The 23,522-nt window shown below is 38.2% G+C and overlaps 3 protein-coding genes across 3 annotated transcripts; 2 read left to right on the top strand and 1 right to left on the bottom strand.

Annotated features, from left to right (window-relative positions):
- The first annotated feature begins 1,470 nt into the window (after positions 1 to 1,470).
- Positions 1,471 to 3,687, top strand: LOC116525337 (olfactory receptor 52L1). The gene has a single exon (XM_032241141.1). It carries the CDS (start codon positions 2,087 to 2,089, stop codon positions 3,074 to 3,076), a length of 990 nt encoding a protein of 329 aa, XP_032097032.1. The 5' UTR covers positions 1,471 to 2,086; the 3' UTR covers positions 3,077 to 3,687.
- A 7,485-nt stretch (positions 3,688 to 11,172) lies between these two features.
- LOC116525336 (olfactory receptor 56A5) lies at positions 11,173 to 13,264 on the top strand. The gene has a single exon (XM_032241140.1). The coding sequence runs from the start codon at positions 11,173 to 11,175 to the stop codon at positions 12,124 to 12,126; it is 954 nt and encodes a 317-aa protein (XP_032097031.1). The 3' UTR covers positions 12,127 to 13,264.
- Positions 13,265 to 17,825: 4,561 nt separating this feature from the next.
- LOC116525027 (olfactory receptor 56A3) lies at positions 17,826 to 22,383 on the bottom strand. The gene has a single exon (XM_032240543.1). It carries the CDS (start codon positions 21,891 to 21,893, stop codon positions 20,946 to 20,948), a length of 948 nt encoding a protein of 315 aa, XP_032096434.1. The 5' UTR covers positions 21,894 to 22,383; the 3' UTR covers positions 17,826 to 20,945.
- Between the last annotated feature and the right edge of the window lie 1,139 nt (positions 22,384 to 23,522).

Raw genomic sequence — 23,522 nt, 5'->3', positions numbered from 1 at the left:
GCCTCTGCCTTATCACCTTCCTGTGATTCTCAGTCTTTTAAGACACTAATACACTTATTTGTTTTTTAATCGAATCTTATGAGTGTTTATTTATTCATCCAATGTTACTGATTACTGATTAGATTCCAGGTGCTTCTGGAGCTCACCCTGGGGCTGCTGAAATAAGTAATGCTGAGTCGCTGCTCTTCAAAGACTGACATGCTGGCTGGTTTAGAGAGTGAGGTCATTAATGCAGGGATAAAGTGGTAAAGGCATTACAATAGGAAAGAAAAGGAGACATGTCATAGTACCTTACAGAATTTGAGCACAACTTCACAAAAGGTAGATTGCCTGGACTGAATTAGATGAATAGTACCTAGCTGAACAACCTCAACTCTTCAGTAATTGTCCTCTGCTTTGCGACTGAAGAACTAAGTACAGCTTTGTCTTTAGTTTCCTGAAAATAGTCTTTCTGCTTTTCCTCTAAGAATCATAGAGGGACCTCCTGTTTACTTTAATTACAATTAATTAGAATTTATTTAAAAAGTTCAAAAGCTTTAAGAGTAATAGTTTTGGTTACATGGATGAATTGCACAACGACGAAGTCTGGGCTTTTAGTGTACCCATCACCCGAATAGTGTACATTGTACTCAATAGGTGATTTTTTATCCCTTATCCACTTCCCACCCCAACCTACTCCGAGTTAAAAATTAAACCAAAATAAGTTAAAAAAAAATTACCGTTTACTAAGCAGTTGTAGACTTTTACTCCAGGCTTACGAGCCATCCAACAAAAGTAGAAGCAGGTTATACTCAGGCGCATGTGTCTCTGCTTCTCTGCTTCACCCTCTGTAGTTTGGTTTTAATCTTACTGCTCTTCTCTCACTGCTTCTATTCAAGTCTTGAGTGCCTTCCACAAATGCACAGCTGTTCTCTGACTTCTTAGCTAAAAAATGAGAAATGGGCTGAAGCTTGCAACAGAAGGGGGTAGGTTAAAAAAAGAGAATGGACTTCCTCTCTGTGTGGGATGTTAAGCACTGAGGGTGAATTTTTTGAAGATTATGAGATTCCCCTGGAGGTCTCAATAAAAATGTCATTGTTATTTCAAGTTGATTCTGGAAAAAAAACAAAAACAAAAACAAAGAAGCCTAGGAAATATATCCCCACGTGGCATTTCAGATTTTATAGCTATCATATTCAGAGTTTTGGGTCTATGAAATAGTCCAGTTTAGCGAAGTTGGGTATGAACTAAGGCAGAGACATTGGGGGTTGAGAAGCAGAAGTGGATATAAAGTAGGGTTAAAAATAAAGTCAACACAAATTGGCGAAGGGATAAAAGGGATGTGGGATTATGAATAAAGATAGCTTCATAAGTTTTTAGATTGGATTACGTAGGTAGATAGGGATGTGATTCAAAATTCATGCCAAAAAGTAAGTAGACCAAATTTGGAAAAAATAGGTGAATTAATCCAGTGTTGAATATGTAGAGGATGTGGTACAGATATTCACAAAGCAAATGGAAAAATTAATTTATATTTCAGAAAGATATTTGGATAAAGAAACATACATTTGGAAGAAATAAAAATATATAAACAGTTAAAACGATGGGAATAGATGAAATCAATTCAGAGATAATGTACAGAGAGGGATGAAAGGAGAGGATGGATCCCGGGAATCAATGACACAATGAAATAGAGAAAATGGTGGGACTGAGGCAACAGGAAGAATAGCTCTGGAATTACATGTCATGGAAACTAAGACAAATTTCAAAAACAATAGATTGATTTGCAGTGCTCAGTAATGCCAAGAGGGTGATAAAAATAACTCTTTGAAAAAGACAGTTCCAAAATATAAACAACTGAATAGTAGAGTTTAAGCATCTCTCCAAAAGCAGCTTATGTTTACTTTTATCTCTAAACAAAACTGCGCCTGTATTAATTCAGACTTGTGTCTGTCTCACCAGTAAAATAATGATCTCCAAAAAAGGAGATTTTCTTCCTTGCATCTAACTTTATACCCTTTGGTTGCAGTTGAAGTCACTTTATTCTTCTCATGAAGATGGTTGCCACATTTGGGCAATGTGATAACATACCAGAAATGCAGAAATCATGACTTTGGTTTCTTTTTTCTCTTTCCCCTCCAAGCCATTGATAATGGCACTTAGCAATTCCAGCTGGAGGCCACCCCAGCCTTCTTTTTTCCTGGTAGGGATTCCGGGTTTAGAGGAAAGCCAGCACTGGATTGCACTGCCCATGGGCATCCTTTACCTCCTTGCTCTAGTGGGCAATGTTACCATTCTCTTCATCATCTGGATGGACTCCTCTTTGCACCAACCTATGTACCTCTTCCTGTCCATGCTAGCTGCCATCGACCTGGTTCTGGCCTCCTCCACTGCACCCAAAGCCCTTGCAGTGCTCCTGGTTCACGCCCATGAGATTGGGTACACTGTCTGCCTGATTCAGATGTTCTTCATCCATGCATTCTCCTCCATGGAGTCGGGGGTACTTGTGGCCATGGCCCTGGATCGCTATGTAGCCATTTGTCACCCCTTGCACCATTCCACGATCCTGCATCCAGGGGTCATAGGACGCATTGGAATGGCAGTGCTGGTGCGGGGAATACTACTCCTCATCCCTTTCCCCATTCTGTTGCGAAAACTTATCTTCTGCCAGGCCACCGTCATAGGCCATGCCTATTGTGAACATATGGCTGTTGTGAAACTTGCCTGCTCAGCAACCACGGTGAACCAAGCTTATGGACTGACTGTGGCCTTGCTTGTGATTGGGCTGGATGTCTTGGCCATTGGTGTTTCCTATGCCCGCATCCTCCAGGCAGTGCTGAAGGTACCAGGGAGTGAGGCCCGACTGAAGGCCTTTGGCACATGTGGATCTCATGTTTGTGTGATTCTCATCTTCTATGTCCCTGGAATTTTCTCCTTCCTCACTCACCGCTTTGGTCACCATGTACCCCATCATGTTCATGTTCTTCTGGCCACACTGTATCTCCTCGTGCCACCTGCACTCAATCCTCTTGTCTATGGGGTGAAGACTCAGCAGATCCGCCAGCGAGTGCTCGGGGTGTTTACCCAAAAGAATTGATCTGAACATATTCTCATAGTTTTCCCCAGAGGCGCCTTCTGGAGACACACGTCGAGGAGCCTATGACTGGTGTAGATACATGAATATAGACCATTTTGCAGTGAGCAGTCCTTCTAATCTTACTAGTGCCATACTAAAGAACACCCACAGATACTTGGCTTATTGGGATGTACCTGGATACCTGGATTTGTGACTATTTTTGCCATTTTTTCTTTTGCTTTTGATTTCAACATTTCTCTACTCCCTGTGTCAGTAGGACTTGGGGATAGGAGAAACAGATGATAGTTCTGGATGTGTCATCTTTTTTGCCTTTGTCCATTGATAGGCCGTGCAACATTGTAATTGTAAAGTCCCACTCTTTGGTTGGTTTTAGGTTTAGGGTGTCTTCAAAACCTCTAAGTTAGTGCTGGGAGCCCCAGATCATTGGCTTCTGTGTACCAATAGGGTCTCTTCAAAGCAGCTGAGAAGGCCAGTGTAAGAAAACATCATTTACTGCAGTATGGGTATTACTTATTTAAAACAAATGTAAGCGGAGAAGAGGCTGTAATCGTTTCTAGTAATAATGAAATGTAATTTCTATTTTCAAGGAAGAAATATATATATGTGTTTAGTAAATTTGTTTTGAAAGGTATCTCTTTGTGTTTTTAATTTGTTTACATTTGTGCTTAGGATAAAGAAGGAGTAATACCAAGTACTGTGTATATGTTTGTTTTATAAATATTCATTAAAAAAACAAAAGTAACCGTATGATGAAATTTGATTTGAAAAGTAGACTCCAAGCACAATTATCCAGGCATCTGATGGCTGTTGCAAAATCTCATAAATGAAACCTTAGTGGAATATAAAATGCAAAATAGTGAATAGTTGTTTTCCATGTATCTCTCTAAAAATCAGGTCACAAGCTCTTATGCAGGTTAGGCTATGGCATTTAATACAAAAAAGAGAGTTTACTACCATCCTTACATACCCATGAAGCAGGTAGTGAAACATATTAGAACATGTTTTGTACTTTGGAAACACAATAACCACATCCATTGCATTCATTGCTCCCATCAGTTTCTGCCCAATTGTGTTAGTGACCCTTCTTCCCATATGGAAAACCAAGCAAAGGAGAGAAGAAACCAGAGAGAAGAGAGAAGTATTTACTCCCATGTGTCCCCCTTGTGCTGAGAGGAAGAATAACCTTCCTCTGAGGAAGTATAAAGTGTGGAAATGAAGTTTTTTTCTTTTTATTTATTTATTTTACTTTAGGTGCATACTATATCTGGCATTTCTCCCCATGTTATCCCTCCCCACTCTCCCCTCCCTCCCCACCCCCCACTATCTCTCCCCTACCCTCCCCAACTGTCCCCTGTGTGTGCTGCTCATCTCCCTGAGTCCACATGTTCTCATTGTTCAACATCCATCTATGAGTGAGAACATACAGTGCTTGGCTTTGTGTTCTTGGGTCAGTTTGCTGAGAATGATGGTTTCCAGATTCATCCAAGTCCCTACAAAGGACACGAACTCATCGTTTTTTATGGCTGTATAGTATTTCATGGTGTATATGTACCACATTTTCTTTGTCCAGTCTATCATTGGTGGGCATTTGGGTTGGTTCCAGGTCTTTGCCATTGTACACAGGGCTGCAATGAACATATGTGTGCATGTGTCTTTATAGTAGAACGATTCTTTTCTAATAGGCAGTAGGAGGGAGGATTCTCATCCTTTGGGTGAGGGAACTTAGGGATTATTGACAATGTCACATGGGGGCTTGGAAAGCCATAGGGAGCAGGGGCAGAGGATTTTTTTTTTTTTTTGTGTGTGTGTGCGCAAGGTCGTATTCTCTTACCAATACAGAATTAAATTAGAAAATAAGATAGCATGGAAAGAGCGAAGTAATTGGAAACTAGACTAAATACATATAAATAACCCATGGAACAAGTAAGAAATCACAGAGGAAGTTAGAAAATATCTCAAACTGATTGAAAAGTATATATAGCAAAAGTTGTGAGATGAGCCAAAGAGAAAACAGAGGAAAATTTGTACTTTAAATGCCTATATTAGAAAAGAGAAAAGATGTAAAATCAATTATCTAAGTTAACAACTTAGTAATTTAGAAAAGGAACAATAAATTAAGTCCGAGATAAACAAGAGTAAGGTATTCATAAGGACGAGAGCAGAATAGAGAAGAGCCAATATGGCTGACTAGACACAGCCATGAAGAGTTTCTCCCACCAAGAGACAAAACCGTCAAGAAGACTGACACACTCTGGGCAGATCTTTGGAAGGAAAGAATTGAGAGCAGACTGAGGGAGGACACAGACCTGGGCTGAAGGAGGAGGAAGCTGAAAATCTTGCATGGGGTTTCTGAGCACCAGGACTCATTTCTAGCCTTGAGTGGCTCCTGGGGAAGGGATGAGTTATATAGGCATGATGTGGCCCACTCTCCATGGGCCTCTGCAATCCTAGCTGCAGGGGACCCCACAACCTCCATGAACATTTGAGCTGTCAGGGACAACTGTTTGCATATGTGGAAGGAACGGGACTCCAACCCATTTGGAGCCCAGAAGGTTTGGCATTGGACTGGCTGCAGTGGAGCACAGTCAGACACACTCGTCCCCCAAGGCTTGCCATGCTCCTCTAGGTGTCTTTGACCTTGTTGGCTGTTGAACTTGTAGGGAACAGGGATATTTTACCTGTGGGACCAGGCAAGTCTGATCTGAGTGCTACCCTGTCTGCCAGCCTCTCTCAGGGTCCCAGCATGGCTGCACATGCTTGTGTCACAGCCTCAGTTGCCAAATCAGCAAGCTTCGCAGTGACAACTGCCATAGCTCCTTCACCAACAGACTCCACCTAATTGTCAGCTTTGGCAGAAGCCCCCCAACCACTGGCATGCAATCACCTGCAGCCTGCCCCCAATGCTTTGCTAGAGTCATGTAGACATTGACACTCCACCATCACTGATGTACACACATGGACACAAACCTCAATGTCACCACCCTGCCACTGCCAATGCACATGTATGCGTGGACCCCACCATGCTGTTACACTACCACTCTCATTGCACTGCCACTGCCACCATAAGTTCTTATGCTGTTTTTTTCTCCCCTGTGTTGGCTGATGTTCCATGAATCTTTGAATTTCTCCTTAGGATGAGGCTTTTTGCTTTTTTATTCTTTGGTGTCCCTGAGGGTTTCACTGTGATATAATTTGGATTCAGTCAACTGGCTTCATTTCTGGACATTTTCAGGGGGCCAAGACTCAGCTCAGCACTCCTGGGTTGTGTGCTCTAACCCTGAGGGGCTGGGACCAGGCCCCTGGCTTTGTTCTCTTGCCCCTCTGAGTTAAGCACCTACTACACTGGAGGAGTCAAGGTGTTCTCAGTCCCCTGGCAACAACAGCCCAATGGAGGGTGCTGGCAAAAGTGCTTCATCAGGGAAGTGGCAGGAAAGTGCTCGCTTGGATGTGTGTTCAGGCAGTGTCAGGGCAGCACATGTGCTGGCAGTGGCAGAGTGGTGGTATGGTGGCAGACAGTGCAATGACAGTGTTGAATGTAGAATAAGTGAATGTTTAAGAGGATGGTCTGTGTGGTCAAGCAGATAGACACAGAATTGAATTCTCTCCCACATTGAAATCCTGTTCTTTGCTAGGTGCGGTGGTTCATGCCTGTAATCCCAGCACTTTGGGAGGCTGAGGCAGGCTGGTCACTTGAGGTCAGGAGTTTGAGACCAGCCTGGCGAACACCATAAAACCCATCTCTACTAAAAATGCCAAAATTAGCTGGGCGTGGTGGCAGGTGCCCGTAATTCCAGCTACTAGGGAGGTTGAGGCAGGAGAATTGCTTGAACCTGGAAGGTAGAGGTTGCGGAGAGCCAAGATTGTGTCACTGCACTCCAGCCTAGGTCTCATGGGAACTTTTAACTTAGCTGCCGTGTCCCAGTATCCCAAACTACTGCTCCCAGCTGGCTTGGAGAAGGGGATGGGACAGTGTGAGGAACTGACAGTAGATTATAAAATCTGCTAGATTCAGAAGCAGTCTCAGCTCTGGTAACTGGATGCAGGCAGCTGATTCCTCAAGCAGGACTTAATCTGTTGTATCCTCTGTGAGTTTCATGGGTAAGGGAGGGGAACAATGCTATGGTGGGTCAGGAGACCCTGGGTCACCAGAGGACTCAACAGGAGACTTTCTCCTCATGCTTATATTGGCCCCCATGAAAAAAGAAGGAAAAGCCTGTGAGTTCTGATATTGGATGCATGAGGATTTAGGAATCCTAGTTTCCTGCTGGAAGGCTCTTCTATAGTCTCAGCAATCTCATATTATTGCGTACAAGGGATCCCATGTGTTCTGTGGCTGAGAACTTCATGCACATGTGCCCAGAAATAGCAATCTAGGGATTTAAAAGAGAAAAAGAAGGGTTCTGGGACAGCATTTTGAGTTTAATATGACACAGGACACCCAGGTCCTTGAGGCTCAGGGCAAGAGCTGGTGAGGAAATGTGCTCACTGCCTTCTCCTGACATGTCCCGGTGTTAATGGGAGAGAAAGCTTCCTCTGATTATTAGACATGATTTATAGCAGCAGGAACAGACTTCCCTGTGATTTTTTTGTAATAGCCCTAGTTTTTTCTTCTTCCCCTTGAAGGTCAGTCATATATTTTGGAAGGCTTCACTTAGTTAAAATATCTACACTTTCCTAAATGCTCCTTATAATGAGTTTTTGGTATCTTATTTATGTGGTACAGTTTCAGAAGTGGTCCCTAAATCAAGGTAAATTAAATCGGATACAATATCCAAAGCATATTTGAACAAAAGCAAAGCAGAAGAAAAGTTAACCATCTCTTTCTGATCACTGTTACTTCTGTTAGTGCAGTGTTCCTTTGTAATAGTTATTAACAGAATATATCAAAAGTTTGACTCATATTTATGCCTGTAACTCCACCTGACAGTATGTTCAGGTATCTAACCACTTTTTCTCTACTACTATTCCTTTTCATCTGTCCTCTCGTATTCTTTATACTAAGTACAGTCTTCTTAGTAAAAGCCAGGTAGCAGAAGATGAATTTCATCAGAACAATTGTCTGCAATGTGAGAAAGGATTGAGGACTTGACGAGGATGGATTGGAATCTGGGAATTGTGAAGCATGGTCATAGATAGGGACTACACATAAGAGGTGAGAAAAAACACAAGTTAAGGAAGTGATCTCTCAGACATAGTGGATTACAGAAAAGAGAATGAGCAGAGGGCAAGAAATAAGAATATATTAGGGTGACGGGATCTATTCTGCCGTGGTGGACTGCAAGATCTCTCAGGCTTTCGTTTCCATTTGAAGGAACTACCAGGTAGTTTGGTGGTGATGTATGTATGAAGGCAAATGACCTAGTAGGTCAGTGGGGTGAATCAGGGGTATCCCTCCCATCGAGTGCCAGCTTTTGGGGCCAGAGAGCACTAAAGTAGAATGCCTTGTTTAAGATTACCCAAGCTTCCACATGAGCTTAGTTTTGTCACTGTCTCTACCTCTGGCCCACAGCTCACTCAGCTCCTATTATCTTGAGCTTCTTCCTGTGGCTTGCCTAGATTTCCCCGTCAGTTCCCTTGATTTCTTTGGTTAATATTTTCCTTTTTTTTTTTTTTTCTTGTTTTAGTCAAAATAAAAATCAAACATTTACCCCACAAGCATTTATCAAGAATTTATTAAGTTCTGGATATTGTAAAAACAGTATCAGATAAAAGATAGAAAATGCGTCCTGTGTATCTCAGAGATTTAACAGTGGATTGGGGAAGGAGAGAAGAGAAAGTTAGGCAGTGGTGTGTTTTGTACAGTATTTAATTGAAATAGTAGTTGTCTCTCCAGGGCTGTTGCTTTATCTTTTTTTCCTCTTTTTAATCATCTATATTTTTCTTCCTAGACTTTTGCCCCACAGTTTAAATGTATTCACTTTGATTTTTGTAAAAAAAAAAAAAAAATCTATGCATTGATACATGCCGTTCTACCTGTGCATTTAGTTTTCCCTCCATGTGAAGCTGTTTGTTGAAGATCTCTGATGAGGTAATTAGTCCTCCCTGTGTCCATTCACTCCAGCTCTGCTGGCTCCCTGTCCTCCCCCATTCTATTTCTGTCTTCACATGGAACTCTTTGCTAGGATCACCAATGATTACCTAATTGCTGAATGCAATGGATAATCTCTTTCTCACATAGCTGAAATGCTTCATGTGAGCATGTCTGTCCACTCCATTTCATTTTCAATTATTTCTCTGTTCATTCCTTTTTGGTCTTCTTGCAATATCTTTACCTCTTCTGGTCCTAAAATCAAGGATAGGCATTTCTAAGGGTTCTATTTTATGTTTTTTTGTCTTTAATCTATATATTCTACATAATTATATCTATTTAAAGTCCTATGGTTTGAACTATATGTTGTGTGTTGATGATTTCCAGTTCTTTAACTTTCAAATGAGTTTAAACTACTTTCTCTAACATTTCATTTCATATATATTTTGATAGCTTACAGAGCCAATAAACAACACATCAAAATTGGATCCATATCTCTGCCTCCACACCATATATCAAGTCTTTTCAAAGCCTATTTTTTATTTTGTGAAACTTACTTAGTAATTTGAGACAGAACAGACAGTGCAGTCTTAGAATTCTATCTTCTCCTCTTCTATGAAACTAGTGTAATCACTGTATTTATATCACTATCATTATATTTATACCTCTCAGATATGTCCCTTTTCTTCATCCTCACAGCCATCCCAGAGCTATTTGTTCATACACTGATCACTTCTCAATTGGACTACTGAATCAACAGTCATTTGTCCCTTTTTAGATGTCCATTGCCTTCTTTGAACCTTTAAAAGTTTGGGTGTGAAATAGGAAGAAGAAAGAGATTAGTATATTTCTCCAAAAAATGAAATCATGATCTTTATCCAAATGAGAATGCAGGATAGATAAAGAAAGTAATTAAGATATGAGAGACTTGAACATTTTGAATATCCATGGGAAGGATTTAGAAGAGGTTGAATGCACAGGAAATGGGCTGGATAATTCGTGAGCCAGGGTTCCTAAGGTGAATAGAATCAAAATGTGAGGTCAAGGATTGCCATTCAGAGGAAGGATAGACCCTCGATTCTGCTGGTGCAATGAGGAAAGCAAAGCAAGGATGTAGATGTTGATGAGTTTATGAGTCTATCATGGGAAGTAGAGGACTTGTATCTGATGTTTCTACTGTCTTTATGAAGCAGTTAGAGAGGTTATCTGAGAGAAGAGGAGCTTTAGTATTTGAAAAGAATAGAAAATATGAAAAATTGCTTGAAGTGGATAAAGGAATGAATTAACCAGAGAAGGTTATCATCATGAATATGTGTACTAAATTTTCATTTCAGATGAGTGGTTATGAATTTTGATGACAACAGCATAAGTTTTGAGCACAACTTTCTATAGGAACATTGAGATGCACTTGTGCAGGCTTGGATTAAGTATGTCCAGGATGAGTTGTGCCACAGGACAATATGTCAGAGTGTTAGGGAGATTGGGAGTTCCTCTATACATTTAATCAATATTTACTTTTATTTTCTTCTAGTTTATAATAGGATTGGGAATATATCACACATTTTTTCCATCTGAAATGTCCTTTGGTGTTTAATAAAAAGAGAGAAATACTTATTTTCTCCCATCTAACAAATTATACATTACTTACTGAAAGGACCCTATAATTAAATTATTTTATGACACATTTATTAATTCTAGATTATAAACTTGGGTATTTCTAGCCTGTGGCATCTATAATTATTCAATTTGTTTTGTCAATATCATTTGGAATTTTTTGTAGTTTACAGTTTGTTTTAATGAAGTAATTTCTATCATTTTTCTTCGAAACTTTAGTCTGTTTTATTTGCTTTTCTAAATTAACTTCAGTAATAATTTACTAAGCATTCCACTATTTATGTTAATATTTACTAAACATTGCCTTCATTTGGGATTGGTCATCTGTATCTCATACATCTTATAAATTAGAAAGTGTTAGCAAATGTTTTAATAGCTTTGCTTTCTATTTCTAATTCCTATGTCTTATCAAACACAATTTCAGGTGAAATTTTCTCAGCTGAGGATTTATTTCATGACTTTACCCAGCAACCACTCCACTTCCCCAGTCTCTGAATTCTTCCTCATTTGTTTCCCCAATTTCCAGAGCTGGCAGCACTGGCTGTCCCTACCCTTCAGCCTCCTCTTCCTCCTGGCCATGTTGGCCAATGCCACTCTCCTGATCACCATCTATTTGGAGGCCTCTTTGCACCAGCCCCTGTACCACCTGCTCAGCCTCCTCTCTCTGCTGGACATTGTGCTCTGCCTCACCGTTATCCCCAAGGTCCTGGCCATCTTCTGGTTTGACTTCAGGTCGATCAGCTTCCCTGCCTGCTTCCTCCAGATGTACATCATGAACAGTTTTCTGGCTATGGAGTCCTGTACATTCATGATCATGGCCTATGACCGCTATGTGGCCATCTGTAAGCCCCTACAGTACTCATCTATCATCACTGATCAATTTGTGGCTAGGGCTGCCATCTTTGTTGTGGCCAGGAATGACCTTCTTACTATGCCTATCCCCATACTTTCTTCTCGACTCCGATACTGTGCAGGACACATTATCAAGAACTGCATCTGTACTAATGTGTCTGTTTCCAAACTCTCTTGTGATGACACCACCTTGAATCAGCACTACCAGTTTGTTATAGGTTGGACTCTTCTGGGCTCTGACCTCATCCTCATTGTTCTCTCTTACTTTTTTATCTTGAAAACTGTGCTAAGGATTAAGGCTGAGGGAGCTATGGCCAAAGCTCTAGGTACTTGTGGTTCCCACTTCATTCTTATCCTTTTCTTCACCACAGTCCTGCTGGTTCTGCTCATCACTAACCTGGCCAGTAAGAGAATTCCTCCTGACATCCCCATCCTGCTCAACATCCTGCACCACCTCATTACCCCAGCTCTGAACCCCATTGTTTATGGTGTGAGAACCAAGGAGATCAAGCAGGGAATCCAGAACCTGCTGAGGAGGTTGAAAGAAATAAAATGAATGAGACCTGATCTTGAAAACAGAAATTGATAATGGGCAATAATTGTTATGATGCATAGAAAATTTAAATTGTTACTGTAAGAATAAGTTTAGATTTGGCTTTCCTCAGTGTTTCAATTGATTATACGGATATTCACTTCTTGGCTCCAGCTTCTTGTTGCACCGACTGGTATCTTAGTGTTTTGACATTCTAGAATTATTTGGAAGATTTTCCTGACTTCATCTATGTGAGTATGAATTGATAAGCCAGAATCACAGGAGCTTAGAATAGTTTTTCAAATAAAGGATAAATATAATTCCAATTATTTTAAATGCTTTTAAATTCCACTGTTGTTTAATACATACATATTTGTTAGATGTCTTGGTTCTCCCTGATGCAGCTCAGTGTGATTTTTTTTTTATTTTTGCCATGAATGGATCTCTCATGGAGATACAGATGTTGACTCAAGAACTTTGATTTTATGTAGAGTGAATAATATGTGACATCCGCTGCCTCCTCTCTCCTTGACAGATCTTGTTAATATTTTTATCTATTGCGACTTATATGGAGTGTGAATTTCTTATGGTTATTTTTTCCTAGTGATTTTTTACCTCTTAAGATGACCCATATTTATGTGTATGTGTGTGTGTTTTGTTTTAAGTGAATTTGTGTGTCCTTTTTTAAAGATATATTTGCCAACTTCTGACTTCATACTACCCTACCTGATTTTTCCATCAGATTTCTGACACCATCTGTATTCATACTCTTTCCTGCATGTCTTAGATATACAGTTAAACTGTCTTTTTCATCCTACTTTTAGCTTTCTTGTCTCAATCTTTATATCCTGTCTCTGGGCCAGTATAACTTCCCATAGGATCCAGACATCTGAATTAGTGACTTTTTAGAATAAGTATGTTTAACACTTTGCAATTTTTATCCTGATCATGCTCTAAAAATGGTGGGACCTAGATACTGACCGATATTTCCTGGGATTAATTAACATTTAGTAGCCAGGTCCCTTTTTTGTTAGTAATTGAGCACCTCATAGATATTATTTTATAAGTCATTTCAGAATGTCCCCTAATCTATAATAATCAAATTATTTTTGGAAGGCTTATAAGCCAATTTATTATTTCTTTTCTTTTTTTGAGACAAGGAGACAGGGTCTTACTCTATCCCCCAGGCTAGAGTGCAGTGCCACAATCTTGGCTCACTGCAACCTCCACCTCCTGGGCTTAGGTGATTCTTTCACCTTAGCCCTCAGCCTCCCAAGTAGCTAGGACTACAGGTATGCACCACCATGCCTGGTGAATATATATATATATATTTTTTGTAGAGACGGGTTTTGCTATGTTGCTGAGGCTGGTCCTGAACTCCTGGGCTCAAGCAATCCACCTGCCTTAGCCTCCCAAAGTGCTGTGATTACAGTTGTGAGTGACTACACCTGGCCCAATTTATTATTTCTATAGTATTGTCTTTCACCAAAACAATGGCTTTGATTTCCATATTTCTATCTTCCCTCCTTCTCAACTTCAAAGACTGATCCTAATTGAAATACAACATTTTTTACTCTTCCATTTACCTATCATGCAAATTAGCTTGTAGCTCATTTTTTTTACTCTTCCATTTACCTATCATGCAAATTAGCTTGTAGCTCATTTTTTTTTCACATTATGCTCCTCCTAAATTTCTTTTTTAAGTCTATGTTCCAGTAACCTCTTCCACATAAAAAGCAACACTACTCTCTTCATTTGAAAAGCTATGCCTATCTTACAAGTCTCAGTTTAAACTGTACATACTCTACAAACCCTTCCTTTATTTACCTCCATGAAATTAATCTGACCTTCTTGTGTCATGTGTATATCTCCCTTTGGTAGTAGATTATAAACTCCTCTGAATCTGGTGAAGAGTTTTATTCATTTTTTTTCTACTTTATATATTTTAGAGCTTTAATATGATGCTTTATATATTTAGTTATTTTGATGACTAAAAGTGTATATTATGTGCACGTCTTGTTTCTTATTTTCTTTAACAACTTCTTAGGGAAAGAATCAAATTATTAACACAATGTATGCTCCAAATATTCTTACATAAAGCCTTATATAGCTTACAGTTCAATGGAATCTTATCTACCATAGAACCTAATCCTGCTTATTGGAATGAGGCTGACTTTCATTTATGTTCCAGGAAGACTGATTCAGCCACTGATAAGATGTTGACTTTTGACTCACCAATCTCAGTATGAGTTATAATGTACTCATTTAGGAAGAGTAATAGTTAATTACCCTCTTACTTTTTGACTTTTCTGTTTACTGGATAAATTGGATGACCTAATTTATAAAACGTTTTTAACCAGATCCTGAAACATGTTTCTAACTTATAAGTGGAAATGAATTTTATTATTTTCTTATGCACATTGGTTTCTCAAATGTCTTCTTTTCATTTGGGAGGAAAGTGGAGCAAAATATTGGAATAGGATTCTCCAGTGACCATTCTCCCATAGGAACATCAATGTGAACAATTGTTCATGCATTAAAATGTTTTTACAAGAGCTAAGAAAACCACGTGAGAGATCACAGTACCTGGTTATAGCATAATAATAAGAAAAGATGCATTGAAGAATGTAGGAAGGACAATTTCGCCTTACTCATGCTACCCCTCCCCCAACATCAGGAAACAGAACAAAGAGAGCTATACTATTTTAGGAGAAAGACAGAGAAGTAAGCATTGGACTTTGCTTGGACCTCATTCCTGAGCCATGCCACAGTAAAGCCCAGCACCAGACAGACCTATATGCCAATATCTGTAAACTGAGCCTCTAGATCTGCCTCAGTGCCAGATGGGAACCTGTAGCTATCTATGTGTGAGATGGACTTAAATTCTGGTCTGCATCACCACTGGCTGACTATAGCAGCTTTGGACTCCAAATAACCCATAACTACATGCAGATCTCAATGGCCATGCGCTTATCAGTGCACCCCAATGCTGTGCCAGCCTCAGGGACCACTGAATTCTAGGCTGGCCCCGTACCAGCCTCAGAAGCCATGGAATTCCAGCCCACTGCTGCACACTAGCCACCGAAGTCATAGGCGTACAGTACCCCCAGGTCTTCAATGACTGCGGTGACTACTGGCTTAGGGACCATACCAGATGACTGGTTCAAAATCTTTGAATAGGCTTATTGTTGAAGAATATTTCCAGAGAAAGACATACTGTGATAACTGATATAAGTACTTACCTTTTCAATGGACAGGCATCAACTTATGACCACAAGGATCAAGAGCAATCAGGGAAGCATGACATCACCAAATGGACAAAATAAAGTGCCAGTAATTGGGCTTAAAGAGATAGAGATGTATATACTATGTGACAAAAAATACAGAATAGTGTTTTAAGGAAGCTTAAAAAACTTTCAGAAAACACACAGAAACAATTCAAGAAAATAAGGCAAATAATGAGTAAGCAAAATAAAAAATATTACAAAGAAATTGACAGAATAACATAAAAATCAAACAAAAATGCTGAGCTGAATATTACAATGAATAAACTGAAAAATATAATAGATCATCAACAGTAGAGTTGTTGAAGCAGAAGAAAGAATATGTAGACAGAAAAACAGGTTATTTAAAAATATACAGAGATAGGAGAAAAAAAGAATTAAAAATAATAAGGAAAGCTTAATAGGGATTTATGGGATAGCATCAAAAGATGAAATGTACAATGTACAAGTTATTGGCATTCAAGAGTGAGTAGAGAAAGATAAGGGGATAGAAATATTATTTAAAGAAATAATAGCAAAACACTTTCCAAACCCAGAGAAAGGGATAAATATCCAGGTAAAAGAAGATCAAGATCACCAATGAGATTCAATCGACTACTCCAAGACATATTATAATAAAAGTGTCAAAGGTCAGACAAAAAGGGAACCTTGAAATCAGCAAGAGAAAATAAGCAAATAATGTATAAAGGAGTTCCAATATGCCTAGGAACAGAATTCTCAGCAAAAATATTACTGGCCAGGAGAAAGTACAATGATATATTCAAAGTGCTGAATGAAAAATATATTTTAAAAAATCACCAAAATACTGCTGACCAAGAATACTATACCCAGCAAAGCTCTTCTTTGAAAACAAAGGAGAGATAAAGACTCCCAGAGAAATAAGAGCTGAGGGAATTCATTACTACTGACCTACAGGACATAGAAAATGCAGTTCTAATAATAAGGTTATAGCAATAAACACATACACAAATAAGGAGAAAGGATCTCAAATAAACAACCTAATGTTATATCTCAAGGAACTAGAAAAATAAAAGCAAACTAAACCCAATATTAGCACAAAGAAGAAAAATTTTAAAGACAATAGCAGAAATAATAAAATGTAGGCTAGAAAAATAATATAAAAGATAAAACAAAATGGAGGGTTTTTTTAAAAAAGAGAAAATAAACAAACCTTTAGCAAAACTAAGAAAAAAGAGAGAATACTCAAGTAAGATCAAGAGATGAAAAAGGGGACACTGCAATGGATTCCACAGAAATACAAAGTATCATGAGAACTTTTTTCTGATCAACTACACACCAACAAATCAGTTAACCTAATTAATAGATAAATTTTTGGACACATAAAACCTACAGAATTGAATAATGAAGAAATAGAAACTCTTAATAATGAATAATGAGATACAGATAGTAGTAGAAATTTCTCACTAAAGAAAAATGCAGAATCTGATGACTTCATTGCTGAATTCTCCCAAATTTTTAGAAAAGAACTAATATCAATTCTTCTCAAATTATTCCAAAAAGTTGAAGAGGAGAAAATACTTCAAAACTCATTTTAAGAGGCCAGCATTACAAGGATACCAACACCAGATGAGAACACGCACACAGAGAGAAAACTACAGGCCAATATCCCTGATGAAAATGGATGCAGAAATTTTCAAAAAGATTAGTAAACTGAATTCAACAATACATTAAAAGAGCATTTACCACAATCAAGTGAGATTCAATCCAGAGATGCAAGAATAAATGCAAACCAACATATGCAAATCAATTAAATGTAATATATCCCATGAACAGAATGAAGAACAAAAATCTTCAAATCATTTCTCTATGTGGAAAAATCATTTGACAATATTTAATCTCCATTTATGATAAAAACTTAATAAATTAGGTACAGAAGAAGTTTAACTCAACACAATAAAGGTTATATTCACAGCTAACATATTCAACAAGGAAAATTAGAAGCTTTTTCTGGAACAAGATCTGGAACAAGACCAGGATGCCCACTTTCACCCCTTCTCTTTACTAATACTGAAGTCCTAGCATTAGCACTTAGGCAAGAGAAAAATAAAAGTCATGCAAATTGGAAAGGAAGAAGTTAAATTGTCCCTATATGCAAACAACATAATGGGTGTTAAAATGTCCATACCACCCAAAGTTATGTACAGATTCAATGCAATCGCTTTCAAAATACCAATGACAATCTTCACAAAAATAGAAAACACAATTCTAAATTCAAATGTAATGTGTGGAAAATATAAGTTCTAACCAGCATAATCTGAGTTTCCTCATTTTATGAATAACAGCAATTTGATTTAAAGAGACAGCTTACTCATGCTTTATTGTATATTATAACAATCTCACTATTAAACTTTTAATTTAAAATACATTTTATTAAAATTATATAGCAAAAAATCATTTCAAATAGTCATATCTATGTGTGTGTAAATGATGTAAAGAACAATTTAATGAATTATAAGTTATATTTATTATTTACCTTCTAATAAACCTTTAACAAATTAATGTCTGTTGATTATTCTAATGCTAATATTCCTTACTTGTGATGAGTAAATATCCATTTACATTTTTCCTTAGGATCTTAGGTTTGGCTCTTCTTGAAATCTGTCACTGTGGGATTTCAGGACCATATGTTTTACAAAGCTAGTAACTGAAACTTCTTTTTAAAATAAATCTTCTCACCTTAGTTCCTAAGATTTAGCACTCATGTCATTGCAACATTAAAAAAAAAATCTTTACTCTCCTCTAAAACTCCGACTTCCCTGGCAAAGCATATAAAAAAGAAAAATTATAGCTGAAACAAAATAACATAAATATAAGTGTATTATATTATGATATAAGATGTATTACAGGATGAATATATATTTTCTAATCAACTTTATTTTCTATCCATATCTGACTTCCAAAGCAAAATTTCTAGAGTGGTACTGATTAACATCATAGTCATTAGCCTCACGTGGCTGTTGAATGCTTGCAATCTGGGTAGTCTGAATTAAAATGTGCTTTAAGTATAAAATGCTCAGTGTATTTCAAAGACTTAGTACAGAAAAGGAATGTGCAATATCACATTAATGATTATCTTACATTTATTATGTGTTGAAATGATAATATTTTCATTATTGAAATGTTGGACTAAATAAAAATATATTATTAGAACTAATTTTGCCTGTTTCTACTTTTTCAATGTGTCTACTAACAAGTTTAAAATTAAATATGTGGCTCATATTGCACTGCAGAGTTCTAGAGGAAATCTGCATTAATATTAGCTATTTTTGTGAGATAAAACCATAATTTGTTCATCTTGTTTGTCGAGTAAATATATGCTGATATTGTTTTGACATTGTCCATAAATGTCTAAAAATTACATATAAATAAAGCAAAACAGATTTTTCAGGCAAATATTTTTAAAATATGAACTTTTTACCATATTCTTTTGGAAGATGAGACTTATGGAAAATTTTCTTAGTCTCAGGGTGGTATGTACTCTAAATCCCTCAATGTGTCTTTTTCCTGGCACCCGAGGTTATTTTCTAACAGCTCATTATAGACATCTAGATTTGTTATACAAACAATGTGATCTTGTTATACAAACAAATTTAATGTTGCAATGACATGAGTCTTAGTCCTCAAAGTTTGGTGTTTTGTTGAGTATATGTTAATATGGCATATTGTTAAAACTTTCAGACTTTTAGTATACCCTAAGAAATGGTAGCTTAAATTTACCTTACAAGCATGTTATATCTTTATAATTGTAAGATTCTTCCATAGGTATATAGTTATGCATATTTATAGCCAAGACATTTTTCTTATGTTGAAATGTTTCAGAGAATGAGATTTCAGGAGTCCTCCTTGTTTGGATAATAAAGAAAAAGGTATATCTAGTTGGATCTTAACAGATGGCTTTTCACTTTTGAGAAATTTCTAATTAAATTATTGATTATATGCTTTTAATTATCACTTCTTATATGTTGTACGTGCTTATTTTTCGATCAGTAGGTTACGAGATATCCAGGAACAGGGGAATTAAGTGCTAATTTATTATTATTATTTTTGCAAGATGGAGAAGAGAAATGAATGGACAGAGCTCTGCAGAATGTCTGCTTGAGTAGGACAGGGCTTAATCTCAGGTGCTTTCGGTTAAATTTAAAACACCCACACATTTGGGACAGGCTTGGCATTAGATACTTGAAAATTTTTCCTTGTATGGCCAAAACAAAGTGACACACACTTGTAAGTTGTTACTGAAGCACCAAACTTCTTCTTGTATTTTAGAAGAATATTCAAAAACAAATCGCTTACTATTCTCAGGTATTGGAGGAGTAATGGGAATTGGAGTAATTTCTTTCATTTGACTTCTTCCCAGGCAAGACCCAACTTTTGTGCTGTGTGTGTGTGTATGTGTGTGTGTGTGTGCGTGTGGTTGTGCAAGGCCTACTACCCAGACCTTCTCTCTATATATAATGCTTTCTTACAGGGTCAAGTATCTTACTGCCCATACATGTCTTTTATTTAATTCCTCACTGGTTTACAGTTTAGAAGAATGTGTTCTGGAAGGCATATTTGTATTTTTCCTACCCAAATTTTGAGGTCCTCAAGCCAATAACAATGTTCTATTTATTTTTGTTTCTTAATAACTAACATAATTCACAGGACACAGTGCATGCTTAGCAGCTGTCCAATTAATAAAAAAATAATGTTCAGCAAAGATATTTTAGGTGTCAATATTATTGCTGGATTATATGCTACAATATTAGCGATCCTTTAACTCATTAACAAAGCTTTGTTTGCATACCAAAACCTGTGATATATTGGCTCTGAAAGATAAATGTTCTAAGCACAGCCACATTAGGAAGGAGGATTCAGGAATCTCACTTATGCAATAACACTCATTGATAATTGTTACTCATGTGAGGACTCAGGGCAAAACTCCTGCTGTCTTGCAATGCACGTTACAAAAGTTTACCTTGTCTTCCAAAGAAAGAGAAGGAGACGGAGAGAGAGGAAGAAAGAGAGGCGGAGAGAGAACTAGAGAATAGCAATGATATAGTTGAAAGGTGAGAGAAAAAGGTCTAATTACAGACCAGTAGGAACCTTTCACGATTGAGGACTGAAATTTCAGCTACTATGTTTTTTTCTCCAATATATTCCCTTTTGTGAAAATTAGAATAAAAGGACATTACACACAACAGACACAACAAAATAACCACAGTTGTATTTTTAATAATATAAAATTCATGACATAATAAGAGTTGTGTGTTCAAAAACATAAATTTTTCACTTTAAAATCTGCTTTAAGGAATGTCAACGTTTTGGATGAAATATGATCATAAGAATGAAATAAAATGAGAGAGGGCCAAGAATATTTCTGAGAAAAGGGCAAAAATAAAAATAGACTTAATAAAACTGATGTTTCTGAAAAGCACATACATATTCAGTATACCGAGTCTGAGGTTATAGCTCACAGACATGATTTTCAGCCCACTCATTCATTAAATGATTAATAGGTTATCTTATTTTAGATATTCAGAGATTTAGTTGTCCTTGTTAGCACCCTTTCTTCAACAACCTCTGGATTCCCTGTTTAATCTCTTGGGTTCTCACCCCATAAACAATGGGGTTAAGGGCTGCAGGGATGACATGGTGGAAAACATTGAGCAAGACTGGCACATCAGGGGAGACTTTCTTTTTAGCCACATGTGTGAGGACAAAAACCAGAAGGATGGTGCTGAAGAATAGGATGAGGATAAAGTGGGAGCCACATGTGCTCAGGGCCTTTGCCACAGCACCCTCTGCCTTGAGTCTCAGCACAGCTCGAAGAATGAGGGTGTAGGAGAGGAAGATGAGGATGAGGTCAGATCCTAGCAGAGTCCAGCCTCCAGTAAATTGGTAGAGGCGATTGATGGTGACATCATCACAGGAGAGTCTGGAAACAGACATATTGGCACAGATGCAGTTCTCAATGACATTTCTCCCACAGTAACGGAGTTGTGCTGAGAGGATGGGAATGGGCAGAGTCATGAGCACATTTCTGGTCAAAATAAACATGGCAGCCTTGACTACAAATTGATCAGTGATGATTGATGGATATCTCAGTGGGTGGCAGATGGCTACATAACGATCATAAGCCATGAGCATGAATGTGCAGGACTCCATGGCCAGGAAACAATTCATGATGTACATCTGGAGGAAGCAGGCAGGGAAACTGATGTGCCTGAGGTCAAACCAGAAGATGGCCAGGACCTTGGGGATGACGGTGAGGCAGAGCACGATGTCCAGCAGGGAGAGGAGGCTGAGCAGGTAGTACAGGGGCTGGTGCAGAGAGGCCTCCAGCCGGATGGTGATCACCAGGGTGGCGTTGGCCCCCATGGCCAAAAGGAAGAGGAGGCTGAGGGGCAGGGACAGCCAGTGCTGCCAGCTGGGGGATCTGATAAAACAATTCAAGAGGAAGTCTGAAGCTTCAGTGGAGAGGGTGCCATTTTGGTGTGCTGTCATATTTTGCCATATATTTTCCTGCTTTTAGTGAACTGGAAAATTATGATTACAAATTAGCTGTGGATTCTTGATACACAAAGATTGCACTAGTTGTCATAGGTATAACTTGTGGTTTCTAGCAGGTTACATAGAGCCAAGCAAATTCATCTGTTTATCCTCAGTTTCCTGTCAATCACTTTAAACAGTACAGCTGTCTGAGGTGACATGATTCATCTATACATGTTTACTTTGTTTAATGTTTATTTTCAATAGAATGGTTACCTTTTTAAAGAAACTGAAAAGGAGAAAATACTTAGGATACCATTTTAGCGTGACAAGTGAGACTCTAAATTTGAACCCATAAGTTTCTTCTTCTCTCAATTTCCTTTTTAATGTACACATAGCCTACCACATCTACAAATTGACGATTGCAATATGCTGAAATAAATAGCAGAGCCTGGCACAAAGAAGGGACTTAGATAAATGTCCCTAGTCCCCATGACATCCTTATTCTAACCTTTCTGCTGCATTTATTTTGCTTAATTAGAGATTTTTAAAATCAATGTCTAAAATAAGTTTAGTTAACTTGTGTTTTGCCTAAAATTTCATTTTTATTTAGTAGGCATAGATCCTACCAAATAATTGACTAATATCTCTCTATTTTTCAGATGTTCATATTTTTTAGGCTTCCTAACTTCTGGAAGAAATGGCTTTAAAAGGAGATTGGACACTTTCATATAGCTATCAGGGACGATGCTTGTAATTAGACATGCTGAAAAATTGGTTTTTCTTATTGTAATGGTGTGGGAGTGATGAAGTTCACCTTTAAAGTCCTTCCATCTCCTTTCCAGTTCCCTTTTCCATATTGACTATAATGATACAGTTAAACATTTCCCACTCTCTAGACAGTAGTTTAATTTTGCCACTATTCCATTATTGCTTAACCCTTTTCCTGGGCATTCTATTAGATACCAGGATCACAAAATTTAATAAGAAACTACAATTACTCTTAAGAATATAAACCTATAACCACTGTGGGAGATGATGGGTGTAATAAGAACGAATGATATTAGGAATGCCAGAGATATGCACACATTATTAGGAGACTGCAGAGGAGAGTTGACTGTGACAAAAGGGATAGGCTGCAGAAAAAAGGTTACAAATAGAGTGATGTGGTACCCACACTCACATTAAAGGTAAAGGAGTGTAAGATTTCCCTCTCCTGCATTGTGAAAGAGAGCCCCCGAAAGAATACTATAGCTTGGCAAAGGTGTAGGTCAGGTCTTTTGGGGGATCCTTCAAATCATGCAGTTTTTTTGTGTGTATTTCTATCTGCTGGGACAGAGGTTTGTGCCCAGGTGTTATTTTGTGGGATTAGAAATTCCTTTTCGGGCCGGGCGCGGTGGCTCAAGCCTGTAATCCCAGCACTTTGGGAGGCCGAGGCGGGTGGATCACGAGGTCAAGAGATCGAGACCATCCTGGTCAACATGGTGAAACCCCGTCTCTACTAAAAATACAAAAAATTAGCTGGGCATGGTGGCGCGTGCCTGTAGTCCCAGCTGCTCAGGAGGCTGAGGCAGGAGAATTGCCTGAACCCAGGAGACGGAGGTTGCGGTGAGCCGAGATCGCGCCATTGCACTCCAGCCTGGG

This window comes from Sapajus apella, unplaced genomic scaffold (genome assembly GCF_009761245.1).
Source record: "Sapajus apella isolate SASKATOON/1434 unplaced genomic scaffold, GSC_monkey_1.0 scaffold47, whole genome shotgun sequence".
Classification (NCBI taxonomy): Eukaryota; Metazoa; Chordata; class Mammalia; order Primates; family Cebidae; genus Sapajus; species Sapajus apella.
Note: the sequence above shows the minus strand (reverse complement) of the source record. Positions and strands in the feature narration are given on the sequence as shown.

Coding starts and splice junctions, on each gene's coding strand:
- LOC116525337 (XM_032241141.1), top strand. CDS start 2,087: ATGACTTTGGTTTCTTTTTTCTCTTTCCCCTCCAAGCCATTGATAATG.
- LOC116525336 (XM_032241140.1), top strand. CDS start 11,173: ATGACTTTACCCAGCAACCACTCCACTTCCCCAGTCTCTGAATTCTTC.
- LOC116525027 (XM_032240543.1), bottom strand. CDS start 21,893: ATGACAGCACACCAAAATGGCACCCTCTCCACTGAAGCTTCAGACTTC.